Source organism: Pan troglodytes, chromosome 2 (assembly GCF_028858775.2).
Source record: "Pan troglodytes isolate AG18354 chromosome 2, NHGRI_mPanTro3-v2.0_pri, whole genome shotgun sequence".
Taxonomy (NCBI): domain Eukaryota; kingdom Metazoa; phylum Chordata; class Mammalia; order Primates; family Hominidae; genus Pan; species Pan troglodytes.
In genome coordinates, this window is record NC_086015.1 from 13,993,392 (window position 1) to 14,018,235 (window position 24,844).

The 24,844-nt window shown below is 43.7% G+C and overlaps 1 protein-coding gene across 1 annotated transcript; it reads right to left on the reverse strand.

The window, feature by feature from the left end:
- Window positions 1-247: 247 nt before the first annotated feature.
- EMC3 (ER membrane protein complex subunit 3) lies at window positions 248-23,208 on the reverse strand. The gene is made up of 8 exons (XM_516272.9): window positions 22,803-23,208; window positions 13,701-13,758; window positions 13,267-13,360; window positions 10,696-10,800; window positions 9,940-10,021; window positions 6,899-6,978; window positions 6,037-6,119; window positions 248-485 (listed from the first exon to the last, which is right to left on the reverse strand). Exons 1-8 carry the CDS (start codon window positions 22,955-22,957, stop codon window positions 357-359), a joined length of 786 nt encoding a protein of 261 aa, XP_516272.1. The 5' UTR covers window positions 22,958-23,208; the 3' UTR covers window positions 248-356.
- Between the last annotated feature and the right edge of the window lie 1,636 nt (window positions 23,209-24,844).

A 24,844-nucleotide genomic window follows, 5' to 3' on the forward strand; every position in this document is an offset into this window, starting at 1 on the left:
TGACCCACCCGCCTCAGCCTCCCAAAATCCTGGGATTACAGGCGTGAGCCACTGCGCCTGGCCAAGATTTTATATATTATCAGTAGCCTGAGGTTTCCCCCTTTCTCTGACTTTCATTACTAGATTCACCAGAAGGAACATTTACAACATTTTAAAAATAACAAGTTGCCCAGCATACTCCTATTTCCTCTAGTTTCAAACATAAAGGGGAACCCAGCCCAGACAAGAACAAGCCTTGCTGCATGCCTGCCAGCTCGTGCATCCTCCTTTTTATTCCAAGAGGTGCCAGCTCCAAACAAAGTTACAAGGTTAAGTGCAACTCCAAGTTCCTGACACAGCTAATCCCTGCTCGGTCTTCAAAAAATAGAGGTCTGTAATTCCTTTTTGAACATGCCTTCGAAGTGGAGGTCTTTGGCCATGAGCTCTTCTTCGACATCATCTAGTGCCCACTGGTGATCCGTCAGCTCCAAAGCTTCCCACTCTGTCTGTAATGGAAGAGAACACCCAGGCAGGAAGAGAGGGAATTGTTACTGACAGCTGTGGCTAACCTTTAGTGACCACTTACTCTGGGACAAAAGCTGGAGTGAGCTATCTGCATGTATAAGCTCATTCAATCCTACAAGGGAAATGCTGCTACCCCCATCCTCTCCTCCCCCTCTTCCTGCCACCCCTCAATTTATAGATAAGGAGACTAAGACTAAGAGGTCAAATAATTTGTTCAAGGCCACTGGCACTAGGAACTAATGGAGCTGAGATTTAAATTGTGGTCTGACTGCAAAGTCCCCAGCGCTTAACCCATCTATCAGCTCACACTCACTAAGCACCTTTGTGCCCCACAGTACTCTTGAGGGATGTACAACAGACAAATTAGTGCTGATTCTCAGCTCTTTAATCAAGGGACTTGCCATCTGGTTTAAATGGTGCATGGTCCACGATGCTTTGACATAAATGGCCCAGGGTATCTTCAGTGGGCCTAAGAACACTTCCTCCAACCTTATGTCCAGACACACAATGGCACTTCATTACAGTTTGTGGGAGTCCAGTAATTTTTAATCACTGGAATAAAGACTTTGATGGTGTGAACTAAAAAACTGTTTTTGGCATATAATCATTTAGATGTAAACTAGTAATATGTTGAGCAGAAATAAATTTGCAGAATTTTCCAAGAAATTACATTTCTCAAATATTCTATTAATCTGACTACTTTGCCTTAAATTAGTGAGTGTCTAAAAAATGCTTTATGAGTTGGGTGCAGTGGCATGCATCTACAGTCCCAGCTACTCTGGAGGCTGAGGCTAAGGATAGCTTGAGCCCAGGAGTTTGGGACTGCCCTGGACAACCTATCTTTAGATGAGCCTAGAGATAGTAATATCTCGTCTTTAAAAATAAATTTAAAAAAAAAAAAAAAAAAAAAAGCTTGCGAGATGTGGTAGCTCACACCTGTAATCCTAGCACTTTGGGAGGCCAAGGCAGGAGGATCACTTGAGGATGGGAGTTCAAGACCAGCCTGGGCAACACAGCGAGATCCCATCTCTATACAAATTTTTTAAAAAATTAGTTGGGTGTGGTGGTGTGTGCCTGTAGTACTGGCTCCTCGTGCACCAGTACTGAGGCTGAGGTGGGAGGAATGCTTAAGTCCAGGAGTTCGAGGCTGCAGTGAGCAAGGATTGTACCACTGCACTCCAGCCTGGGTGACACAGTGAGACCCTCTCTAGATAGATAGATAGATAGATAGATAGATAGATAGATAGATAGATAGATAGAGCAAGCTTATTTAATGTGAAATACAAATGTTAGCTCATGAGTGAGTTTTTCAGATATAATTTACATGTCATACAATTTACCCCTTTAATGTGTATAATTTAGTGATTTTTAGTATATTCATATGTGCAACCACCACCACTATCTAATTGCAGAACACTTTTATCATAACAAAAAGAAACCACATACCAAACAGTAGACAGCTCCCATTATTCACCTCCCACAACCTCTGGCAACTACTACGTTATCTTCCATATCTTTTTTTCACTTATTCTGGGCATATGTGGCCTTTTGTTATTTTCTTTCACTTAGCATGTTTTCAAGGTTCTTCCCTGTTTAACATGATTCAGTATTCCACTCTTATTTATAGCTGAATAACACTCCATTGTATATATTCTACTGTACATACAATGTACATTATATTCCAAAATATTCCATTGTTTATTCATTCATTAGATGATGGACATTTGGGTTATGTCTACTTTTTGATTATTATGAATCATGCTCTGAACACATTCTCACATAAGTTTCTGTGTGGACATACGTTTTCCGTTCTCTTGAGTATTTACTTAAGAGTGAAATTACTGGATCATATAGTAACTATGTTTTAACTGTTTGAGGAAAGGCAGAAAAACTGTTTTCCAAAGTGGCTGTACCATCATCAACAATAGGGTTCCAATTTCTCCACATCCTTACCGACACTTGTTATTGTTGATCTTTTTTTTTATTAATTGTAACCATCTGAGTGGGCATGAAGTGGTATCTGTTTTTTTTTTTTTTTTTTGAGATGGAGTCTCGCTCTGGCACCCAGGCTGGAGTGCAGTGGCGCAATCTCCGCTCACTGCAACCTCCGCCTCCCAGGTTTAGGCAATTCTCCTGCCTCAGCCTCCTAAGCAGGTGGGACTACAGGCGCCCGCCACCACGCCCGGCTAATTTTTGTATTTTTAGTAGAGATGGGGTTTCACCATGTTGACCAAGCTGATCTTGAACTTCTGACCTTGTGATCCACCCACCTCAGCCTCCCAAAGTGCTGGGATTACAGGCATGAGCCACCATGCCCAGCCCTCTCACTGTTTTTTAGTTGTTTATTTTTTTGAGACAGAGTGATCTCACTCTGTCACCCAGGGTGGAGTGCAGTGGCGCCATCTTGGCTCACTGCAACCTCTGCATCTGCAATGGTGCGATCTCGGCTCACTGCAACCTCTGCCTCCCAGGTTCAAGCAATTCTCATGCCTCAGCCTCCTGAGTAGCTGGGATTACAGGCAGGCACCACTATGCCCAGCTAATTTTTATATTTTTAGTGGAGATGGCATTTCACCATGTTGGCCAGGCTGGTCTCAAGCTCCTGACCTCAAATGATCTGCCTGTCTCAGCCTCCCAAAGTGCTGGGATTAAGGTGTAAGCCACTGTGCCCAGCCAAATTTTTATTTTTTTATTGTGGTAAAATATATGTAACATAACATACACCACTTTTAACCATTTTAGATGTAAAATTCAGTGGCATTAATGACATTCACAATGTGTACCCATGTCTACTATCGTTTCCAAAGTTTTAAGTCCCCTTAAACAGAAAATGTGCACAGTAAGCAATTACTCCCCACTGCTCCCCATCCCATCCTCAGTAACCTCTAACCTACTTTCTTGTCTCTGTGAATTTTCCTATTCCAAATATTTTATATAAGTAATATCATGCAATATTAAAGATTTGGGACTTTGACCCATTTGATTTCTTTTTTCAAGACAGGGTCTCGCTCTGTCACCCAAGCTGGTGTGCAGTGGCACAATCACAGCTCATTGCAGCCTCAAACTCCTCAGCTCAAGTGGTCCCCCCATCTATAGGCATGCACCACCACATTTGGCTAATTTGAACCTAATTTTTTTTTTCTTCTGCACTAACATGCCTGTTGAACCATTTGGACTTAACTTTTGTGCATGGTGTGAAATAGGTGCCCAGCTTCATTCTTTTGCATGTAGATATCCTTTTCCCAGCACCATTCGTTGAATGGAGACTATTCTTTCCCCACTGAATAGTCTTGGTACCCTCTTTGAAAATCAATTGATGATAAATAGATGTGTTTATTTCTGAACTCTCCATTTTATTCCATTGACCTATATCTCTCCTTATGCCAGTTTTTATTACTGTGCAGTTTTGATTACTACAGCTTTGTAATAGGCTTTAAAACCACGGCGTGTAAGTTCTCCAATTTTGCCAACATTTTTGCCTATTGTGATTCCCTTGAATTTCCACATGAACTTCACAAGCAGCTTGTCAATTTCTGCAAGAATGGCAAGTAAGATTTTTATAGAGATTGTGTTCAATCTGTGGATAAATTTGGAGTATTGCCATCTTAACAATATTAAGTCTTCCAATCTATGAACATGGATGTCTTTCCATTTATTTAAGTCTTTAATTTCTTTCAGCAATGTTTTGTAATTTTTCAGTATGTCAGTTTAAATCTAACAAAAGGCCATTTCTTTTTTTTTGAGACGAAGTCTCGCTCTGTCACCAGTCTGGAGTCTAGTGGCGCGATCTTGACTCACTGCAACCTCTGCCTCCCGGGTTCAAGTGATTCTCCTGCCTCAGCCTCCCGAGTAGCTGGGACTACAGGCAGGCACCACCATGCCCAGCTAATTTTTGTATTTTTAGTAGAGATGGCGTTTCGCCACGTTGGCCAGGATGGTCTTGATCTCTTGACCTCATGATCTGCCCACCTCAGCCTCCCAAAGTGCTAGGATTACAGGCGTTAACCACCATGCCCGGCCACGGCCATTTCTTTTGTTATATTTGTTCCTAAATATTTTATTCGTTTTGATACTATTATAAATAAAATTGTTTTCCTTTCATTTCCAATTCTTCATTACCAGTGTATAGAAATACAATTGATTTTTGTATGTTGAACTTATTTATTAGCTCTGTTAGTTTTCTTGTGGATTCTTTAGGATGATCTATATACAACATCATGCCATTTGCAAACAGAGATAGTTTTACTTCCTTTCTAATCTGAATGACTTTTTTATTTCTTTTTCTTGCCTAACTGCCCTGGCTAGTACATCCTGGACAATGCTGAATAGAAGTGGCAAGAACAGACATCCTTGTCTTGTTCTTAATCTTAAAGGGAAAGCTTTCAGTCTTTCACCATTGAGTATGATGTTAGCTGTGGGTCTGTCATAGATGTCCTTTATCAGGCTGAGAAATTTCTCTCTCTTTTTTTTTGAGATGGAATCTTGGTCTGTCATCCAGGCTGGAGTGCAGTGGCACGATCTTGGCTCACTACAGCCTCCGCCTCCCAGGTTCCAGTGATTCTCCTGCCTCAGCCTCCTGGGTGGCTGGGATTATAGGCACATGCCACCATGCCCAGCTCATTTTTGGTTTTTTTTTTTTTTTTTTTTGAGACGGAGTTTTGCTCTTGTTGCCCAGGCTGGAGTGCAATGGTGCAATCAATCTCAGCTCACTGCAAACTCCACCTCCTGAGTTCAAGCAATTCTCCTGTCTCAGCCTCCCGAGTAACTGGGATTACAGGTGCCCACCACCATGCCCAGCAAATTTTTTTTTATATCTTTAGTAGAAAAGAGGTTTCACCATGTTGGCCAGGCTGGTCTTGAACTCCTGACCTCAGCTGACCCACCCGCCTTGGCCTCCCAAAGTGCGGGGATTACAGGCGTGAGCCACCGCACCTGGCCCATTTTTGTATTTTTAATAGAGACAGGGTTTCACCATGTTGTCCAAGCTGGTGTCGAACTCCTGAACTCAGGTGATCTGCCCACCTTGGCCTCCCAAAGTGCTGGGATTACACGTGTGAGCCCCTGTGCCCGGCCGGAACTTCCCTTCTCTTTTAGTTTCTATCATGAAACACAGTGAGATTTTGTTCCACAAAAATCATACTAAATTTTGCAAATTCTAGAACCTTTTTGTGAAAAGGCTCTTAGTATTGTTTTTTTAATGCAATTTATATCTGATGTCTATGGGGTTCAAAAAGGTTCAAATTATTCTAAATGTTTACCTGGCACCTCCGATTGGATTATTTTACAGCATCATTGATAGTGTGGATTAAATTCCAGTGAGCATTTAAAAACCAGTAAAAGCACCAAGAATTTCCATTTACTTAATAGATGATTCTGTCTCAGGAAAGAGAGACGTGTAAACTATGTTTTTACTAAGTTTAAATTAAAACGATGGAACCACACAACACTCCCTGCAAGGAAGCTATTTTTAAAATAGCTCTTGGTAACACCTTTCAGAGCATTGCTGCGGCTTTGAAAGGTGAAGGAGTATACCTTGAAAGCTTTGTTTGTGTCTGCGGGCATGGCCATGGCTGCTCCCGTCATCTGCTCCTGCATCATTCGTGATTGGTCAGCGGCTGTAGCATAAGACACACTTACATGAGTGCCAGGACTCAGCAAGCACCCCAGCACCCAAGGGGAAGAATGGGCTTCACACAGATTAGAGAACTGGACTACAGCCTCACTGGCTGGCCCTGTCACCCACTGGCTATGTGACTCTAGGAAAGTCACTTTGTGTCTCCTGAAAAATGGGGACAGTAACAGCAAAAGAGAGATCACTAAAGGAAGCTCTAAACTTTATTTCAAATTTCAACAATAACAGCCACCAGTTATTGAGCAACTACTGCATGCCAAGTACTTCACTAAGTGCTTTGCATATTTTTCCTCATCTGTTCCTAACAACCCCACAGGTTAACTAATAAAGTCCTTATTTACAGATAAGCAAATAGAGAATTCGAAGTTAAGTAACTTGTTAAGTAACTTTTCTGAGGTCCCAGCCAGTAAACAAGAGAGCAAGGATTAGTACTGGCAAGGGCTCTAGTCAATGAACTGACAAACCAGGCCTTCTTTAAGCTTTAGGTTCACAGGCTTACACTGCTGGTGCTGGATCCCTCACATGATGGTATCAGACTCTGGGGAATCAAATACTGTCCCAGTCATTGCCAGAGAGAATTGAGATCTTCAGTTTGACCCCCGGAATTTTTAAGACTCTTTCAGAATACCTCAGAAACTGAAGGAAGGAAACATTTTATTTGACTATGGTAACAAACAGCACAACCTACGAGACTTTTCTGGCTCTAATATGGATGATTCATCTATGGAAGTATTTGCTTAGTAAACCTGACATGCTTCTTACCATTATCTTGGCCCAGAATCAGAGAGTAAATGCTCCGAAGCCCAAATACATTGAGGAAGTACCAGGATGCAGAACTCACCCTGGCAAAGCAAAATGAAAATGGTGTGGTTAGTTATTATATCAGAGAGTAATGCAGTTCCCACTTCCCTACCACCCAAAGTTGTTCAGTGTTTGTAAGGAAGTCACCTTGGATGGGCTATATTCATCCAAAGCACAACCACAGAAGAAATACAAGTTGTTAAAGCAGTCTCACCAATACAGAACTATATTTCAAAAAATCCAAAGATGACTCCCATTCTGAATTCCATTCCCTAGAGGAAATCACAAGTGTTGGTGTGTTCCATACTTTTTTTTTTTTTTTTGAGACGGAGTCTCACCCTGTTACCCAGGCTGGAGTGCAGTGGCGCAATCTCGGCTCACTGCAACCTCTGCCACCTGGGTTCAAGAGATTCTTCTGCCTCAACCTCCTGAGTAGCTGGGACTACAGGCACACACCACCATGCCTGGCTAATTTTTATATTTTTAGTAGAGATGGGGTTGGCCAAGCTGGTCTCGAACTCCTGACCTCAAGTGATCCGCCCACCTCAGCCTCCCAAAGTGCTGGGATTACAGGCGTGAGCCACTGGGTGTGTTCCATACTTACAAGAAGGGATGAGATGTGGATTTCAGGAAATACAGTACTGAGGACTATAGCTACTGGGAGAGCCATTCCAAGTTTTGAACTATATCACTGAGGCTTCCTTTAGCTTAGGTTTCCTACTCAACCTCCATAAAATAAATATGCTTGCATATAATAAAAACTAAAAACAAAAATGCGTATGGAAAGTGATAGATAAACGGAAAGATCCACACTCATTCCAACAAGTGGGTCACATAAGGGCAAGAGTCTATTCTGGTTACTCCATAGGCTGTAGGTAAGTAAATGGCCTGTCTGAATACAATGTTGCTGATCTCACCACAGTGGTAATTGTACACTCAGGTTCCAGTCTCCCTTCTGTCCATGACTGCATTTCAGTCACATGCCTCTCTGGATGCTGAGAAAAGATAAATAAGCTTTTCTCCAACCCATGAAGTTTTTGTTTAGCCCAATGAGACTGAAGGTAAAAGTAGAATAGACTCATGCTACTCATATAATGTACAGCTTTTCTTCTCTAGCAGAACTGTGCATGGCCCAGACTTCCCAGCCTCTGGCCTTTCCTGCTCCTCCCACACATCCTAGAGGGCTCTGCTCAAACCAAGTAGTCAAGATTACCACTAGTAATCCCCATTTTGTCCATTATTCTTTTCCTCTTGTTTATGCCAGTCTTTGGGAAGCCACAGGCAAAAGAGTCTGGAGAGGCTACATGAAGCAGCATTACTAGGTTCCAGATATTGTAGCAGTATTTTCTAAGAGCTTTTCAGATTTTAATTTTTCTTATACTGCCATTCAAAAAAAAAAAATAGTGGTATTCAGAAGGAGAAATCTCTTTTAAAAAATTATAAAGAGTGGTAAGTAACACATGGGTGCTGGATTTGAACAGACTTTGTCATCAAATGTCAATTCCTACACAGGTTTCATAGGTTGCTATGAGGGTAAAATATGGAAAACGCTAAGCCCAGCGACCAGAACTAATGAAAACTATTATCATTAGTAGTAATGTACTTTGGAAAAAAAAAATACAAACTTCCACTCCCATAAGCTCAACGGTATTACTAAAAATGATTGCCTGGCCAGAATTCCTGGCTTAAACTTTTAACTTTCTGGGGGTTGATACATCCACCCCTGCATTCTTAAGCCCCCAATTGTGATAGAAAAGAGGTGACACATTCTTTCCTTTTGCTAGACTCATGTAAAAGTTGCCATAAACCACCCATGGCATTTTCAGTGGAGTTTCAATGAAAAAAAAAAAAAAAAAAAAAAAAAAAACTTTGGCCAGGCGTGGTGGCTCATGCCTGTAATCCCAGCACTATGGGAGGCCAAGGCAGGTGGATAACTTGAGGTCAGTAGTTCGAGACCAGCCTGGCCAACATGGTGAAACCCTGTCTCCACGAAAAATTAAAAAATTACCTGGATGTGGTGGTGCACACCTGTAATCCAAGTACTCGGGAGGCTGAGGCAGGAGAATCGCTTGAACCTAGGAGGTGGAGGTTGCAGTGATATCGCACCACGGCACTCCAAGCTGGGCGACAGAGTGAGACTCTGTCTTGAAAAAAAAAACCCAAAAAACTTTAAAAACTGATTCCAATGAAGTATGCAAATTAGAAATCCTCATCTTTTTTTTTTTTTGAGATGGAGTCTCACTCTGTCGCCCAGGCTGGAGTGCAGCAGTGCCATCTCAGCTCACTGCAAGCTCCGCCTCCTGGGTTCATGCCATTCTCCTGCCTCAGCCTCCTGAGTAGCTGGGACTACAGGCACCCATCACCACGCCCAGCTAACTTTTTGTATTTTTAGTACAGATGGGGTTTCACAGTGTTAGCCAGGATGGTCTCGATCTGACCTGGTGATCCGCCCGCCTCGGCCTCCCAAAGTGCAGGATTACAGGTGTGAGCCACCGCACCCAGCCAGAAATCCTCATCTTTAAGGGACACTGGTTTTAGATTTTGGTTTGTGAGGTTTTTGTTTTCGTTTTTTGTTTGTTTGTTTGTTTTCAGACAGAGTCTCGCTCTGTCGCCCAGGCTGGAGTGCAGTGGTGCAATCTCAGCTCACTGCAAGCTCCGCCTCCTGGGTTCATGCAATTCTCCTGCCTCAGCCTCCCGAGAAGCTGGGACTACAGGCGCCCGCCACCACGCCTGGCTAAGTTTTTGTATTTTTAGTACAGACGGTTTCACCGTGTTAGCCAGAATGGTCTCGATCTCCTGACCTCATCATCTGCCCACCTCGGCCTCCCAAAGTGCCGGGATTACAGGCGTGAGCCACTGCGCCCGGCCTGTTTTCGTTTTCTTGAGACAGGGTCTTACTCTGTTGCCCAGGCTGGTCTCAAACTCATGGGCTCAAGTGATCCTCCCGCCTTGGCTTCCCAAAGTGTGGTTTGTGTTTTTATTAAACAAAAGAAAGTTCTTACCAGGATGCATCTAATGTGAGTAGCTCGATTCCTTGCTGTAACATAGGCTTAAAACGGAGGGTCAGTGGAAATGGGACCTTGGCTGCAGAGAAGAAAAAGTTCACAATCACTCTGAGCTGTTTTATTTTTAGAATAAGTGTGACTCTTTCTCAGAGGAGGTGGGAACTCTGTGCCACATAGCTTTTGGAAAACGACTTCCACAAGGAAATCTGTGGCAATTTCTGAAGAAAAGACAGTCAAAATGCCACTCTGCTCTAGTTTCCCTGAATAATACCTGCCTCTAGCTTACTGAGGAAGCAGGGACTCAAACTGAGCTGTGACCTGAAATTTGGAAAAAACTTGCAGCAAACTGTCAAACTCTAAGTGGAATATATAAGCATAGAATTATGTTAATAAGAAACCAAATTGATTAAAAGCGAATCAACATATAAACAAATAGAAAACTCACCCTAACATCTAGCAAATGAAGTCAAAATAGAAATACGCTTCCCTTTATCCTGCTCAACGAGAATACCGTATTAGTTTTGGAAGTAAGCTAGCAAGTCACTTGCTTGAATCTAATCTGGCTAAAAAGCATCCACGTCATGAACTTAGGATCATTTTTGGGCAAAAGCCGTAAAAGTCATCACATATTAAATTTTTTGTTCAAGGACTATTATCAGTTTACAAAAGAAAACACAGGACCTGTGATATTAGTGTCTCACTAGCACTTGAATTTCTCTGGGTAACATGAAGTCGGCTGGGTCTGTAACTTACTTGTGACAAAGCCTGAGAATGTCATGTTGATCCATCCACCAATAAGAATCATAGGGAGGACATTTGTTACATTCCCTTTCATCATGTCTGTCAACATAGTAGGATCTAAGACAAAAGCACAAACAAGAAACCACTAAGTTTTACCTCTGTTGCCAGGGACTTTCTCCTGATTTTCTGTAAACTGTTTTTTTTTTTGGAGACGGAGTCCCGCTCTGTCACCCAGGCTGGAGTGCAGTGGTGCGATCTCAGCTCACTGCAAGCTCTGCCTCCCAGGTTCACACCATTCTCCTGCCTCAGCCTCCCGAGTAGATGGGACTACAGGTTCCTGCCACCACGCCTGGCTAATTTTTTGTATTTTTAGTAGAGATGGGGTTTCACCGTGTCAGCCAGGATGGTCTTGATCTCCTGAACTCATGACCCGCCTGCTTCGGCCTCCCAAAGTGCTGGGATTACAGGCGGGAGCCACCGCACCCGGCGTTTTTTTTTTTTTTTTTGAGATGGAGTCTCACTCTATCGCCCAGGCTGGAGTGCAGTGGCATGATCTCAGCTCACTGCAACCTCCGCCTCCCAGGTTCAAGTGATTCTCTTGCCTCAGCCTCCTAAGTAGCTGGGATTACAGGCACACACTACAATGCCCAGCTAATTTTTGTATTTTCAGTAGAGACGGGGTTTCACCATGTCGGCCAGGCTGGTCTTGAACTCGTGACTGACCTCAAGTGATCTGCCTGCCTCGGTCTCCCAAAGTGCTGGGATTACAGGCGTCAGCCACCGTACCCAGTCTCAATATTTTTAATGTCTGCATAGGATTCCATGGTGTGGTCACACCAATCACTTTTGAGTAGACCTATCGATTGTTTCCATTGTTTTTGCCAATAAACGATAAATGATGCTGCCGACAATTATCTTGCACATACATCTGCATGTTTATGTGTTTCCGTAAGAGAATTTCTTAGAATTTCTAGGTCCAAGGATTTGTACATTTAAAATTGATAGATATTGTCAGACTGTCAGCAAGGCCCCACCTCTTGCCACTCCCGCCAATGGTGAGGGAGCCTAACTTCCTCGACCTTGACACTAGTGGATCCTGACAATCTTTTCAATCTTTTGACAGCTTACTGGGCTAAAAAAAAAGAAAAAGGGATATCTTGGCCAGGCACGGTGGCTCACACCTGTAATCCCAGCACTTTGGGAGGCCAAGGCGGGCGGATCACGAGGTCAGGAGATGGAGACCATCCTGGCTAACACGGTGAAACCCCGTCTCTATTAAAAATACAAAAAATTAGCCGGGCATGGTGGCAGGTGCCTGTAATCTCAGCTACTCTGGAGGCTGAGGCAGGAGAATCGCGTGAACCCGGGAGGCGGAGCCTGCAGTGAGCTGAGATCGCACCACTGCACTCCAGCCTGGGTGAGAGAGCGAGACTCCCTTCTGAAGAAAAAAAAAAAAAAAAAAAGATATCTTGTTTTAATTGATATTCCATGGATTATTAGTGAGGTCAAGTAACTTTTCATATATTTAATGGTCTTTTGTTTCTTGTAAATTTTCTTAAAAACTTGTTAAAAAATTAACTCCATACAACCTTAGTCACTCTTAAAAAAAATTAATTATAATACCTTCCGTATGGGTTTAAAATAGCTGGTTATCTCACCTAAAGAAGTGAATAGCACTAAAATGAGAGGAGTCAACACAGAACAACAAATGACTTTGTTTTACTTTTAGTTATTTTTATTTTTATTTTTCGGAGATGGAGTCTTGCTCTGTCGCCCAGGCTGGAGTGCAGTGACGTGACCTCGGCTCACTGCAACCTCCACCTCCCAGGTTCAAGCAATTTCCTGCCTCAGCCTCCGGAGTAACTGGGACTACAGGCACCCACCACCAAGCTAGGCTAATTTTTGTATTTTTAGTAGAGACGGGGTTTCATCATGTAAACCAGGCTGGTTTGAACTCCTGACCTCAGGCAATCAATCCACCTGACTCAGCCTCCCAAAATGCAAGGATTATAGGCGTGAGCCACCACACCTGGCCTGTTTTACTTTTAACATGCTATATTTTTCACATGACTGGGATCAGTGGAAGTAGAAAATGTTAGAGCCAAAACTGTAGGGTAGACCAAACAATCACGTCTAACAACAAAGTCAACAAAATGGCACATCTTGGAAGTACTGCACTCTTCCTCATTTAGGCAGAAGCTGGGCAGCCATCTATCGGAAGGGGATCCAGGCACTGGGTGACAGCCAGGCTGGAATGCTTTTCCAACTGTGCTCCCTAGAATCCTGGGTCCTGAGAACAGCAATAAGGAGAGACCCAGGGACAATAGCTCTGGCCTCCCCACTCCATCAGCTGAGAACTATTTTTTTTAATCCACTTTATACATTGGGGTTCTCAGAAAATCTAACTGAAAAAGAGAATTCCACTTCCATAGATCCCTGTATCAGATGATTTCTAAGGTCTAAGATTACTATCTTTTGCAATTTAACATTTAAATAAAATGACACCCTCCCTGCCTACCCCACCCCACTCAAATACCCATGTTAAAAATCTTCCTTAAAGATGAGTGAAGGGAACAAACATACCAGTCATAGGAGAAGGTGGCACTACCTTCCGTTTAGTTTTTTTGAAAAATCCATCCTCTGGGTTGTTGAAATAATATTTTCGTGTCAAGAAAGACTAGTAAAAAAAAAAAAAAAAGCGTTTTAAGTCTAAGAACTATGACACAGCAAACTGTTAAATTACTCCCCAGGGGCTTAGTCAGAAGGCCTTTAGGATATGCTGTTCCGCTCAGAGCTGTCAGCCTACTTGGCAGGCGACCTGACACTTTAGCTGAGTCACATTTAAAAACAATTTCCTAAGAAGGGTGAGGTCACCATGAGAGCAAACACCACCAGGCTACAGCTTAATTACAAAGTTGCCAACCTTTAGCTTTCCCCAGAGCCCCCTTATAAAACATTCAGATATCTACTGCCCAACAGTGAATCGTGGAGCTTTTTAATAAAAGATAAATGAGTACCTGTTTGGGAATGTATTTTCCATTTTCCCTGAGGACTCTGCTTCGAATTAGGACTTGACTGAAAAATACAACCAACACAATGAGATTTTAAAAAGTGAAACACTAGAAGAAAATGGGAGAGTCAAGTAGAAGACCTATTTAAACACAAGAGAGGGCCTATTTGGCAACAGCTCTGTGTGGAAACTTCCCAAAATACAAGTATCTTTAAAACCAACGTAAACTTATTTAACCTAACTACTAGGTTTTCAGAAAAGTATTTTTCAAAAGTGACTGTGTTTCTGAACACATAAATATTTCAGAGTTAGGTACATTTGGGACATTACACTCAGCTTTTTCTTATTTGATAATAAGCTAGGAAGACACTTTCTCTGAGTGGAAAGAATAGTTGAACACTGCTCAGGAGATCTGGGGTCAGGAGAAAGGGAGAAGAGTGAGGATAAAAGAAGGAATTTCTTATTACCTACAGAGAAATGAGAACAGGCCTTGAGAGGGTTGCTATCTGATGGACAAATAGAAAATCTACCCAGAAGTCAGACTGTTAGAAAGCTCTCAGTAAACATTTATTGAATAAATAAATGAAATTACTAGGTGATCTTAAATCAACTATTAGAGCCATAGTTGATCAATAAATATCGTGCTAGGCCAGGTGCAGTGGCTCACGCCTCTAATCCCAGCAATTTGGAAGGCAAAGGCAGGTGGATCACTTAAGCCCAGGAGTCTGAGACTAGCCTGGGCAACATAGCAAGACCCTGTCTCTAAAAAAAAAAAAAAAAAAAATACAAAAATTAGCCAGGCTGGTGGCACGTGCCTGTAGTCCCAGCTACTCAGGAGGCTGCAGTAGAAGGATCACCTGAGCCCAAGAGGCAGAGGTTGCAATGAGCTGAGATGGCGCCACTGCTCTCCAGCCTGGGCAACAGTTAAGACCCTGTCTCCAACAAAAAAAAAAAGAATACAGTGTTATGCAACAAATGGGTGTTGCTAAGATGCAAATGACAAAACAGAGATCAAAATATTAATTTTTTTCTAGGTACTCAAAAGTTCATTAAAGGAGGAAAAGAGGAAAAGGCCCTTAAAGTAATGGAAATAGTCTTGAAACGTGAAAAAAAATTATGAACAGAAATGAACATAGTAAAACCTGTGCTTGGTAGGGGCCGGGCGTGGTGGCTCACATCTGTAATCCCAGCACTTTGGGAGGCCGAGGCGGGCGGATCACGAGGTCAGGAGTTTGAGACCAGCCTTGTCAACATGATGAAACCCTGTCTCTACTAAAAATATAAAAATTAGCCGGGTGTGGTGGCCTGTGCCTGTAATCCCAGCTACTCGGGAGGCTGAGGTAGGAGAATCACTTGAACCAGGAAGGTGGGGGGTTGCAGTGAGCCGAGACGACGCCATTGCACTCCAGCCTGGGGCGGGACTCCATCTCAAAAAAAAAACAACAACAACAAACAAACAAACAAACAAACAAACTGTGCTTGGCTTCCTGTCTCTACTCAATACAAACCACTTGCTTTAAATAGTCAGTACCCCAGGGTTTCCCTTGTCACACTACACATATTCTAGTTTCTCCACATGCTGGGAATGTTCCAGTGCCCTTTCCTTTCCGAGTTCTACTCCATCATGCCTTAACACCTTCTTCAAGTCTCAGCATCTCCACGAAGCTTTTCCCAATGCCTGGAGCCCTCATGGAATTCTCTCTGCTTCCTCCTCCTGAGCTCATTATGCTATACAGTTCTCTACTTTATCTACAGGGCTACAGAGGCAACATGTAATACATTCTGCTCCCTGGATGCTAGTCTAAAGATACTCAAAGTGTGGTGAATGCTAGTCTGTGATAAGCACAGACACTGAGAGTAAGGATTTAGAGACTTTTATAATAATTTGACATTGTCACAACATCCAAATACATGATCAAAATATTTTACAAAAGTATTAGCCTATAAGAGATTAGAAATTTAAAAAACAAAAAACCCCAAAACTGGTCCTTCACCATTGACAGTATAAGAAGCACTGGGTCTAGAGTAATGGGTAAAAACTTAAGCTCTGGAGTTGAACACATGGGTTCAATCCCACCTCTGCCACTTATTAGCCATGTGATCTTGAGCAAGTCACTTAAATTCCCTAAGTCTCTATTCATATTCTGTACAAGGGTAGATTTATTCTTTCATTGAACAAATATTTCTTGAACTTCTAAGTGCCAGGTGACATGAAGAACGGTGATCAAAATACAAATATCTTACGATGGTCAAAGTCTAGTGAGGGAGAAAGACATTAACCAAATAACCAGAGGAATAAATGTGAAATTCAATTATCATGTCCTAGAGAGAGATGGATGGTATTGCAAGAGTGCATAACCAGGAGGTGATGGAGTCTGGAAAGTCAAGGTCTGAGAGTTTGCTGAGGATGTAGGATTAAGCTGGACTCTTCAGGATGAGTGAGGATTACCTTGGCAAAGTGCTGGTGTAAACAAAACGGGCAAAAGCCTCGTAGAAGTAAACACTCTGCCTCTGAGGACCTGAGAAAAGGCCATATGACTGGAAAAAGGAGAACTATAGAAAATGTGATGAAAACAAGACTTGAGAGGTGTGCAAGAGCCAGACTATACAAAATCATGTGGTCTCACTGTATTTTTTTTTTTTTTTGAGATGGAATCTCACTCTGTCTCCCAGGCTGAACTGCAATGGCGCAATCCCAGCTCAGTGCAACCTCTGCCTCGCGAGTTCAAGCGATTCTCCTGCCTCAGCCTTCAGAGTAGCTGGGGTTACAGGCGCGCACCACCATGCCCAGCTAATTTTTGTATTTTTAGTAGAGATGGGGTTTCACCATGTTGGCCAGGCTGGTCTCGAATTCCTGACATCAGATGATCCGCCTGCCTCAGCCTCTCAAAGTGCTGGGATTACAGGCATGAAAAATCATGCCCAGCCAGGTCCCACTGTATTTTGATCACTGTCTTAAGAGCAAAAGAAAACTAATGAAGGATTTTTTTTTTTTGAGACAGGGTCTTACTCTGTTGTCCAGGCTGGAGTGCAGTGGTACAATCTTGGCTCATGGCAACCTTGACCTCTGGGGCTCAAGTGATCCTCCCATCTTAGTCTCCCGAGTAGCTAGGACTACAGGCACACACCATGACACCTGGCAAACTTTTGTGTTTTGTTTTGTTTTGTTTTGTTTTTGTAGAGACAGGGTCTCACTATGCTGCCCAGGCTGGTCTCTAACTCCTGGACTCTAGTGATCCACTTGCCTCAGCCTCCCAAAGTGCTGGGATTACAGGCGTGAGCCACCACACCCAGTCAAGTGGAGAATTTTAGGCTGAGTTCTTCATATATATGATCTTATATGACTGTACCTGGCACATCCTAAGCACTAGATTAATAGTATCTGTTATTTTTTCCTTTGCATATTTTATTACTTGAACAGAAACTCTGAGAGCAGGGTCGTGACCTTGTCTTACACTGTACCCCATAGCATGCAGCAGAGTGCAAGGCACATGATAGGCCATCAAAAGGCCATTGTTCACAGCCAGGCGTGGTGGCTCTCGCCTGTAATCTCAATACTTTGGGAGGCTGAGGTGGGAGGATCGCTTGAGCTCTGGAGTTCAAGAACAGCCTAGTCAACATAATGAGACCACTGTCTCCACAAAAAAATTTAAACATTAGCCAGGTGCAGTGGCGTGTGCCTGTAGTCCCAGCTACTCGGGAGGCTGTGAGAGGATCACTTGAGCCCGGGAGATCGAGGCTGAAGTGAGCCATGATCGCACCACTGCGATCGCAGCCTCAATCACTGCAGCCTCGACCTCTTTAGTCCAGCCTGGGTGACAAAGCAAGACCCTGTCTCCAGAAAAACAAACGAAAAAACACTTGTTCGGTCTACGATAACTCAAGACTTTCCCAGGCAGTGTAATCAAGAGAAATTCATCTAAATCTCCTACAATTACACTGCTGAACAATTTTGTAAAAATGAAGTTGAGTATTGTGACCCTGAGGTATTTCAAGACCTAAATAAGCAATCTTAAATTATCCTGTATTTTCTAACACTCACTTTCTTAAGCTGAGATCCATAGCTGTGTTCTCTGAAGTTTGCAAATTCTAAAAGAAATTTTTAATTTTGTATTTTTATTTTCATGAATATCTAAAAATAAGTCTCTGTACTGTTATAAAGCTTTGTAATTTGCAACTGAAGGACAGCTTTTATTTATTTATTTATTTATTTTTTGCAGAGACAGGGTCTTACTATGCTGCCAAGGTTGGTCTCAAATTCCTGGGCTCAAGGGATCCTCCCATCTCAGCCCCCCAAAGTGCTGGGATTATAGGTGTGAGCCATTGCACCAGGCCTGAAAGATATTTTCTTGGAATAAAACTTTAAAGTCAGTACTTCTCAAACCACAGTTCCAAATTCTTAAGAATCAGTGTTTCTTCCTTTCCAAAAAGTCAGTAGTATATTTGTCAAGTCTGAGAACCATTTTTTACACATACTCTATCCCCAAACCTAGTCTAATATATTTCATTCATGTATTTTACAGCTTTGGTTTAATACCTGTTAAAAAAACATTTTTTTTTTTTTGAGACATTGTCTCATCTTGCTCTGTCACCCAGGCTGGAGTACAGTGGCGTGATCTCGGCTCACTGAAACCTCTGCCTCCTGGGTTCAAGAGATTTTCCTGCCTCAGCCCGCAGAGTAGCTGGGACTACAGGCGTGCACCACCACCCCAGCTAATTTTTGTATTTTTAGTAGAGATGGGGTTTCGCCATGCTGGCCAGCCTTGTCTCGAACTCCTGACCTCACGTGATCCACCTGTCTCAGCCTCCCAAAGTGCTGGGATTACAGGCTTGAGCCACCATACCTGGTGCGAATGGAAATTTTCTTTTTTTTGAGACATAGTCTTGCTCTGCCGCCTAGGCTGGAGTACAGTGGCATGATCTCGGCTCATTGCAACATCTGCCTCCCAGTTCAAGCGATTCTCCTGCCTCAGCCTCCCGAGTAGCTGGGATTACAGGCGCGTCCCACCACGCTCGGGTTATTTTTTGTATTTCTAGTAGAGACGGGGTTTCACCTTGTTAGCCAGGATGGTCTCAATCTCCTGACCTCGTGATCTGCCTGCCTCAGCCTCCCAAAAGTGCTAGAATTACAGGTGTGAGCCACCGTGCCCTGCTGCTAATGGACATTTATAGTATATTTAGAAAAATGTTTTATATCGCTGGGTATGCCTATACCCAGTGGCTCATGCCTATAATCCCAATATTTTGGAAGGCCGAGATGGAAGGATCACTTGAGCTCAGGAGTTTGAGACCGGCCTGGGCAACGGAGGAGACCCCATCTTTGCAAAAAATTTAAAGATTAGCTGAGCGTGGTGGCACACGCTTATAATCCCAGCTACTCGAGAGGCTGAGGTGGGAGGATCCTTGAGCCTGAGATGTTGAGGCTGCAGTAAGCCTTGACTGTGCCAGTGCTCTCCAGCCTGGGTGACACAGCAAGACTTGTCACTTAAAAAAAAAAAAAGAAAAAAAAAGTTTTACAACTAAAACACACCTTTTTCTTGGACTTAGGCCGGTTCAGCATGTACAGCATTTTGCTCAAGTCAAATGATGACCTGATGAGACTGAGCCACTCCATGTCAGAGCTGGTATAATCCAACTACCTCACTTAAGGGATGCAGCAATTATGAGCAGAGACATTTTCTCTAGAGCAGTGGTTGGTTCTTCATGGGGGTGTTACTGCCCTGTAGGGGGCGTTATGGTAATCTGTGGAATTTTTTTTTTTTTTTGAGACAGAGCCTCCTTCTGTGGCTCAGGCTGAAGTGCAGTGCAGCCATCTCGGCTCTCTGTAACCTCTACTCCTTAGGTTCATGTGATTCTCCTGCCTCAGGCTCCCTAGTAGCTGGGATTACAGGCACATGCCACCATGTCTGGCTAATTTTTGTATTTTTAGCAGAGATGGGGTTTCACCATGTTGGCCAGGCTGGTCTCGAACCCCTGACTTTAAGAGATCTGCCCACCTCAGCCTCCCTAAGTGCTGGGATTACAAGCATGTGCTACTGTGTCCGGCTGTTACATTCCTTCTTAAGGAAGCGTTCTTGGCTGGGTGCAATGGCTCACACCCTGTCTCTACTAAAATACAAAAATTAGCCAGGCATGCTGGCGCATGCCGCTAATCACAGCCACTCGAGAGGTTGAGGCAGGAGAATCACTTCAGCTGGGGAGGCAGAGGTTGCAGTGAGCCAAGATTGCGCCACTGCTCTCCAGCCTGGGCAAGAGTGAGACTCTGGTCTCCAAAAAAAAAAAGGTTCTTGTAAACAGACTACACTAACTGTGAATTTCATTTTATGGTTACAAAAGAGAGCTTTGGATCTGATATAATTCAGAACCATTGCTCTAATAGTGAACCATGGGCAGAAAATCATGGCAGAGAATCTACGACAGCAGGAATCATGGTTGAAGAGGGTTTAACCTGGGAGTGAGACTGATTTGAGTTCAAGTACAGGCACAATATTTCCCTACTTTGGGAAGACTACTTAACTTTTCCAGGCTCCCTGGAATTGTAAAAATGGGTTTAGGAGTATCTGCTTCAGTGCTAATGTAAGGCTAAAATAAGAAAAATTTACAGGTGCCAAAAAATGCTAAATGTCTGAGCTTTCCCCACTTCGCATTTTTCTACAGCCTTTCTTTCTGTGGTAAATACACTTTTTTTTTTTTTTTTTTTTAATGAGATGGAGTCTCGCTCTGTCGCCAGGCTGGAGTGCAGTGGCATGATCTCGGCTCACCGCAACCTCTGCCTCCCGGGTTCAAGCGATTCTCCTGCCTCAGCCTCCCGAGTAGCTGGGACTACAGGCACGTGCCATCACGCCCAGCTAATTTTTGTATTTTTAGTAGAGACGGGGTTTCACCATGTTGGCCAGGATGGTCTCAATCTCTTGACCTCATGATCTGCCTGCCTCGGCCTCTCAAAGTGTTGGGATTACAGGCGTAAGCCACCACACCCGGCCAGTAAGTTGACTTCTTTTCTGTTTTTTTGAGACAGAGTCTTGCTCTGTCACCCAGGTTGAAGTGCAGTGGCACGATCTTGGCTCACTGCAAGCTCCACCTCCTGGGTTCAAGCAATTCCATTGCCTCAGCCTCCCGAGTAGCTGGGACTACAGGCGCCCAGCATACCACGTTCAGCTAATTTTTTGTATTTTTAGTAGAGACGGGGTTTCACCATGTTAGCCAGGATGGTCTCGATCTCCTGACCTCGTGATCCGTCCGCCTCGGCCTCCCAAAGTGCTGGGAGTACAGGCATGAGCCACCATGCCCGGCCAGTAAGCTGACTTCTTAAGGTTCGCTCCAGGGTGGGGTGCTGGCTCTGGTCAGTTCTGAAACTAATGCTACAGAAAGATAAAGTGATCGCTGTAGTATAGTGGAAAAAGCCCAATACCCAGAAGGCTTGGTGTGAAGTCCTAAATGTCACCCTGTGTGACGCTGTAACGCACCTGGCACTCTTCTCAACGAACGGGTGGGATGGAACTTGTTAAAGCCTCTGTTTCTATAAAATGAGACAATATGTACCTCATAGAGTTGCTCTGAGTTTTAAATAAGTTAATGAATGTAAGTACTTCACATAGTACCTGATATAGAGTAAATGGTTATTATTCTTCTTGGCATAATTGGGAAGAACTAACTGAAAATGTTACAGTAGTGCTTCCTAAACTTCAGTCACTCTCATGCCATGTTAGAATTTTTGTCCAACGCTTGTATCATTACATATTTAATACTTTTTATATATCAACTTTTTCCCCATCTATATGATTTTAAAGGAATCTTTAAATTACCAGCAAATGGAAATCCAGTATTGTCACAAAAAAGAAAGTAACTTAAGTACAGTAGAAACAAAACAACATTATTAAATTTTAACTAGACACTGTTACCTGTGAAAAGTTCTTAGCCTGAGGCTTACTCTCTTTATTAAAACGAGAAATTAATGTGAGAGAGAGGTGCTAAAGATATAGTAGCACTTACCTGAGATGATTTCTGAAAGTAATCAGAACTGACTGAAAATTGCTTGTTTTTCTAAGAGACAAGGTCTCGTTATGTTGCCCAGGCTGGTCTCCAACAATCCTCCTGCCTCAGCATCCCAAGTTGCTGGGAGAAAACTATTACTTTAATATGAGGGGGTACATGTCTAGATAACCACCTATAATCATCTCAAATTCCTTTATCTGTATATAAATATTGCAACGAGGGGCTGGTCGCCATGGCTCACACCTGTAATCCCAGCACTTTGGGAGGTCAAGGCAGGTGGATCACCTGAGGTCGGGTTCGAGAACAGCCTGGCCAAGATGGTGAAACCCTGTCGCTACTAAAAATACAAAAATTAGTCAGGCGTGGCGGTGCGGGCCTGTAATCCCAGCTACTCGGGAGGCTGAGGCAAGAGAATCGCTTGAACCCGGGAGGCGTAAGCTGCAGTGAGCTGAGATGACGCCACCGCACTCCAGCCTGGGCAACGAGAGTGAAACTCCGTCTCAAAAATAAGCAAATAAATAGATAAATAAATAAATACTGCAATGAAATATGTAAGGAAGTTGCCTCCACTCTAGTGGGGGGAAATAAGTACAATTCCTTACATCTCTAATGGCAGTTTTACAGACTGCAAAGCGCTTTGGTACTTGGCATCTCAGCTGACAGTCTCACCAGGCCCGACGCCTGGAACAGTAATTTGGTAGAATGCAGATTATCACACTCACTTGACTGGATGTTACAAAGACTAAACGCTGTAACGCACCTGGCACTCTTCTCAACGAAAGGGTGGGATGGAACAGTTCATAGGTAAACCCACCGAGGGTCGGCGACTAACCTAAAGGATTAACAGTACTGTTTTTTTCAACACTCAATACGTCCTAGATCCTGTGCTAAGGGACTTACAGACATCACCTAATTTGATTCCTACCTGTCTATGAAGCAGGTACTGTTATCATCCCCATTTCACAGAGAACAAAAGTGAAACACAGAGGTAACGGGTAAGGTCACCCTGTCAGAGGGGGCGCGACGTGAACCTAGGCAAATTGACACAACTCCTGCACTTTTTTGCCCAAGGTCACGGCGGTGTGAGGTAGGCTGGAGAAGGGAGGGCGCTGACCTGTCAGATACTTGTTCCTGGGTGAGCTTCTTGTCGCTCTGCAGCAGGATGGACACGTAGTGGCGGATCATGCCTACGAAGAAAGTGATGATAACGATGGGTAGGACCACCCAGAGGCGGATGTTGGAGTCGAGCAACAGTTCTGGCCCTGCCATCTTCACTGAAAGCTGGTTCCCAGTCTGGAATGGGCGAGCTTCTCTTCTCCAGGGCACAGTTGCTTCTCTTCGGCTTCGCCTCCGGGCCTTCTCAAGCCCCTTTGCCCGTGTACCCCAGAACTCTCCTGCGACTGTGAGCCGAGCTTACTGCCTTCGGCTGGGCTGCCTGGTCTTCCACTTCCGGCGCGAACGTTGACGTCACGTCGTGGCGCGCCTCAGTGGCGTCAGAGCGGCGTCGGGCCTGGCGGGAAAGTGGAAAACTATCGGCGGTGGCCCAGGCTCGGTGGCTCACTCCTGGAATCCCAGCACTTTGGGAGGCCAAGGCGGGGGGATCACTAGGTCAGGAGATCGAGACCATCCTGGCTAACACGGTGAAACCCCGTCTCTACTAAAAATACAAAAAAATTAGCCAGGCGTGGTGGAGGCGCCTGTAGTCGCAGCTACTCGGGAGGCTGAGGCAGGAGAATGGCGTGAACCCAGGAGGCGGAGCCTGCAGTGAGCCGAGATTGCTCCACTGCACTCCAGCCTGGGCGACAGAGGAAGACTCCGTCTCAAAAAAAAAAAAAAAAAGAAAGAAAGAAAACTACAGGCGAGGACGGCTTCTCGGTGAGTAAATGGAGCAGTGGTCGTAGTCTCTCGAGGCCCCGCTCCCCTGCGACCTAATCTCTTAAGTCCGGGCCGCGGTCGGCGTTCTTCTCTGGGGCTCCGCGCCCCAAGCCTCGGCTTCCTCATCTGCCCTGAGATGGGATAGTCCCCACAGGTACCTTTCTGCGTCGTTAAAATGAGGAAATGAGAAAGGCTTTTACCCTCACCCCCTTCCCGATGAACTAGTCCAGGCAGTCGGCCTCATCTCACGTCTGTTGGGCTTCTCGGGAAGCCAGATGGTATCGCACGTGTTAAAGGCGGGTGTCTGGAAGCCGAAAGTCCTGACTAACTGAGAATGTTGACTAATCCGGATAGCATTGAGAAGAGGAAATGGAGCTATTCAACAGATTCATTGATCTATATAAGCTGCTATAAGTTACATTTACTCTTTCTGTGTAGTACCTCACAGAATTCTGAAATTTTGGATATGACATTCTACGACATTGCATTTAGCTATTCTCACAACTCTATTTTTCAAAATGTCCAACGTTTAAAATTTTTTCTTCCTCAGTCTTTCAGGAGATTGTCATGGTTGAGAGACTGGACTGTACCTGCCTACTATGAATGAGCAGAACACCATAGCTAATATTAACTTTCTGCAGGTAATCTCTGAGCTTCGGGAGAAGTTGGATCCTGCAGCATTGTGTTTTGCCATCACTGTTGCAGGCTTTCCAAGTAAAGTTAAAAAGTAAAGGACAAGCAAGGTAAAGAGCTCATGGATAATTGCCACCCTTTTCCTCACATAGGATGTCACAGTTTTCTGACATCCCACAGTCAGAGTTGGAGCTTAATACTTTCAACTACAAATAATGGTACTATTATGATATTTACATCTAGTATTATATCGTTTTTCAAATTACATATATGTATGTGGGTATGTATGTGTTTATATGTTTTCTTAGCCATTCAGATCAATCCCAGGCAGACTACAGTGCAAGTTTATTAGCCATCTTATACATGAAGTTGTCATTTACTCCAGGGTACATGGCTACTAAGCAGGAACTCACATCTTGTAAGTTCTTTTCTGGTAGGTAGAAGAGTAATTTTTTTCCTCTCTGCTACTTGTACTTCCTCAGGAAATCAAGAAAGCAGCGGTCAGAACCGTATTATTCTCTTTGATGTAATAAAGTCAGCTATTAGATATGAGAAAACCATTTCAGAAGCCTGGATTAAGGTGAGATCTTTGGAACTTTGATTATCAAGGAGGAAATGAGTGGCAATTAGTGACAGATGTATAACTGA

Excerpts from the sequence above, each read along its gene's own strand:
- EMC3 (XM_516272.9), bottom strand. The coding sequence starts at position 22,957 with ATGGCAGGGCCAGAACTGTTGCTCGACTCCAACATCCGCCTCTGGGTG. Across the intron at positions 10,022-10,695 it reads ATTCTCAGGCTTTGTCACAA|CCAAGGTCCCATTTCCACTG; the intron begins GTAAGTTACAGA and ends TCTTCTCTGCAG. Across the intron at positions 6,120-6,898 it reads GATTCTGGGCCAAGATAATG|CCGCTGACCAATCACGAATG; the intron begins GTAAGAAGCATG and ends CTTATGCTACAG.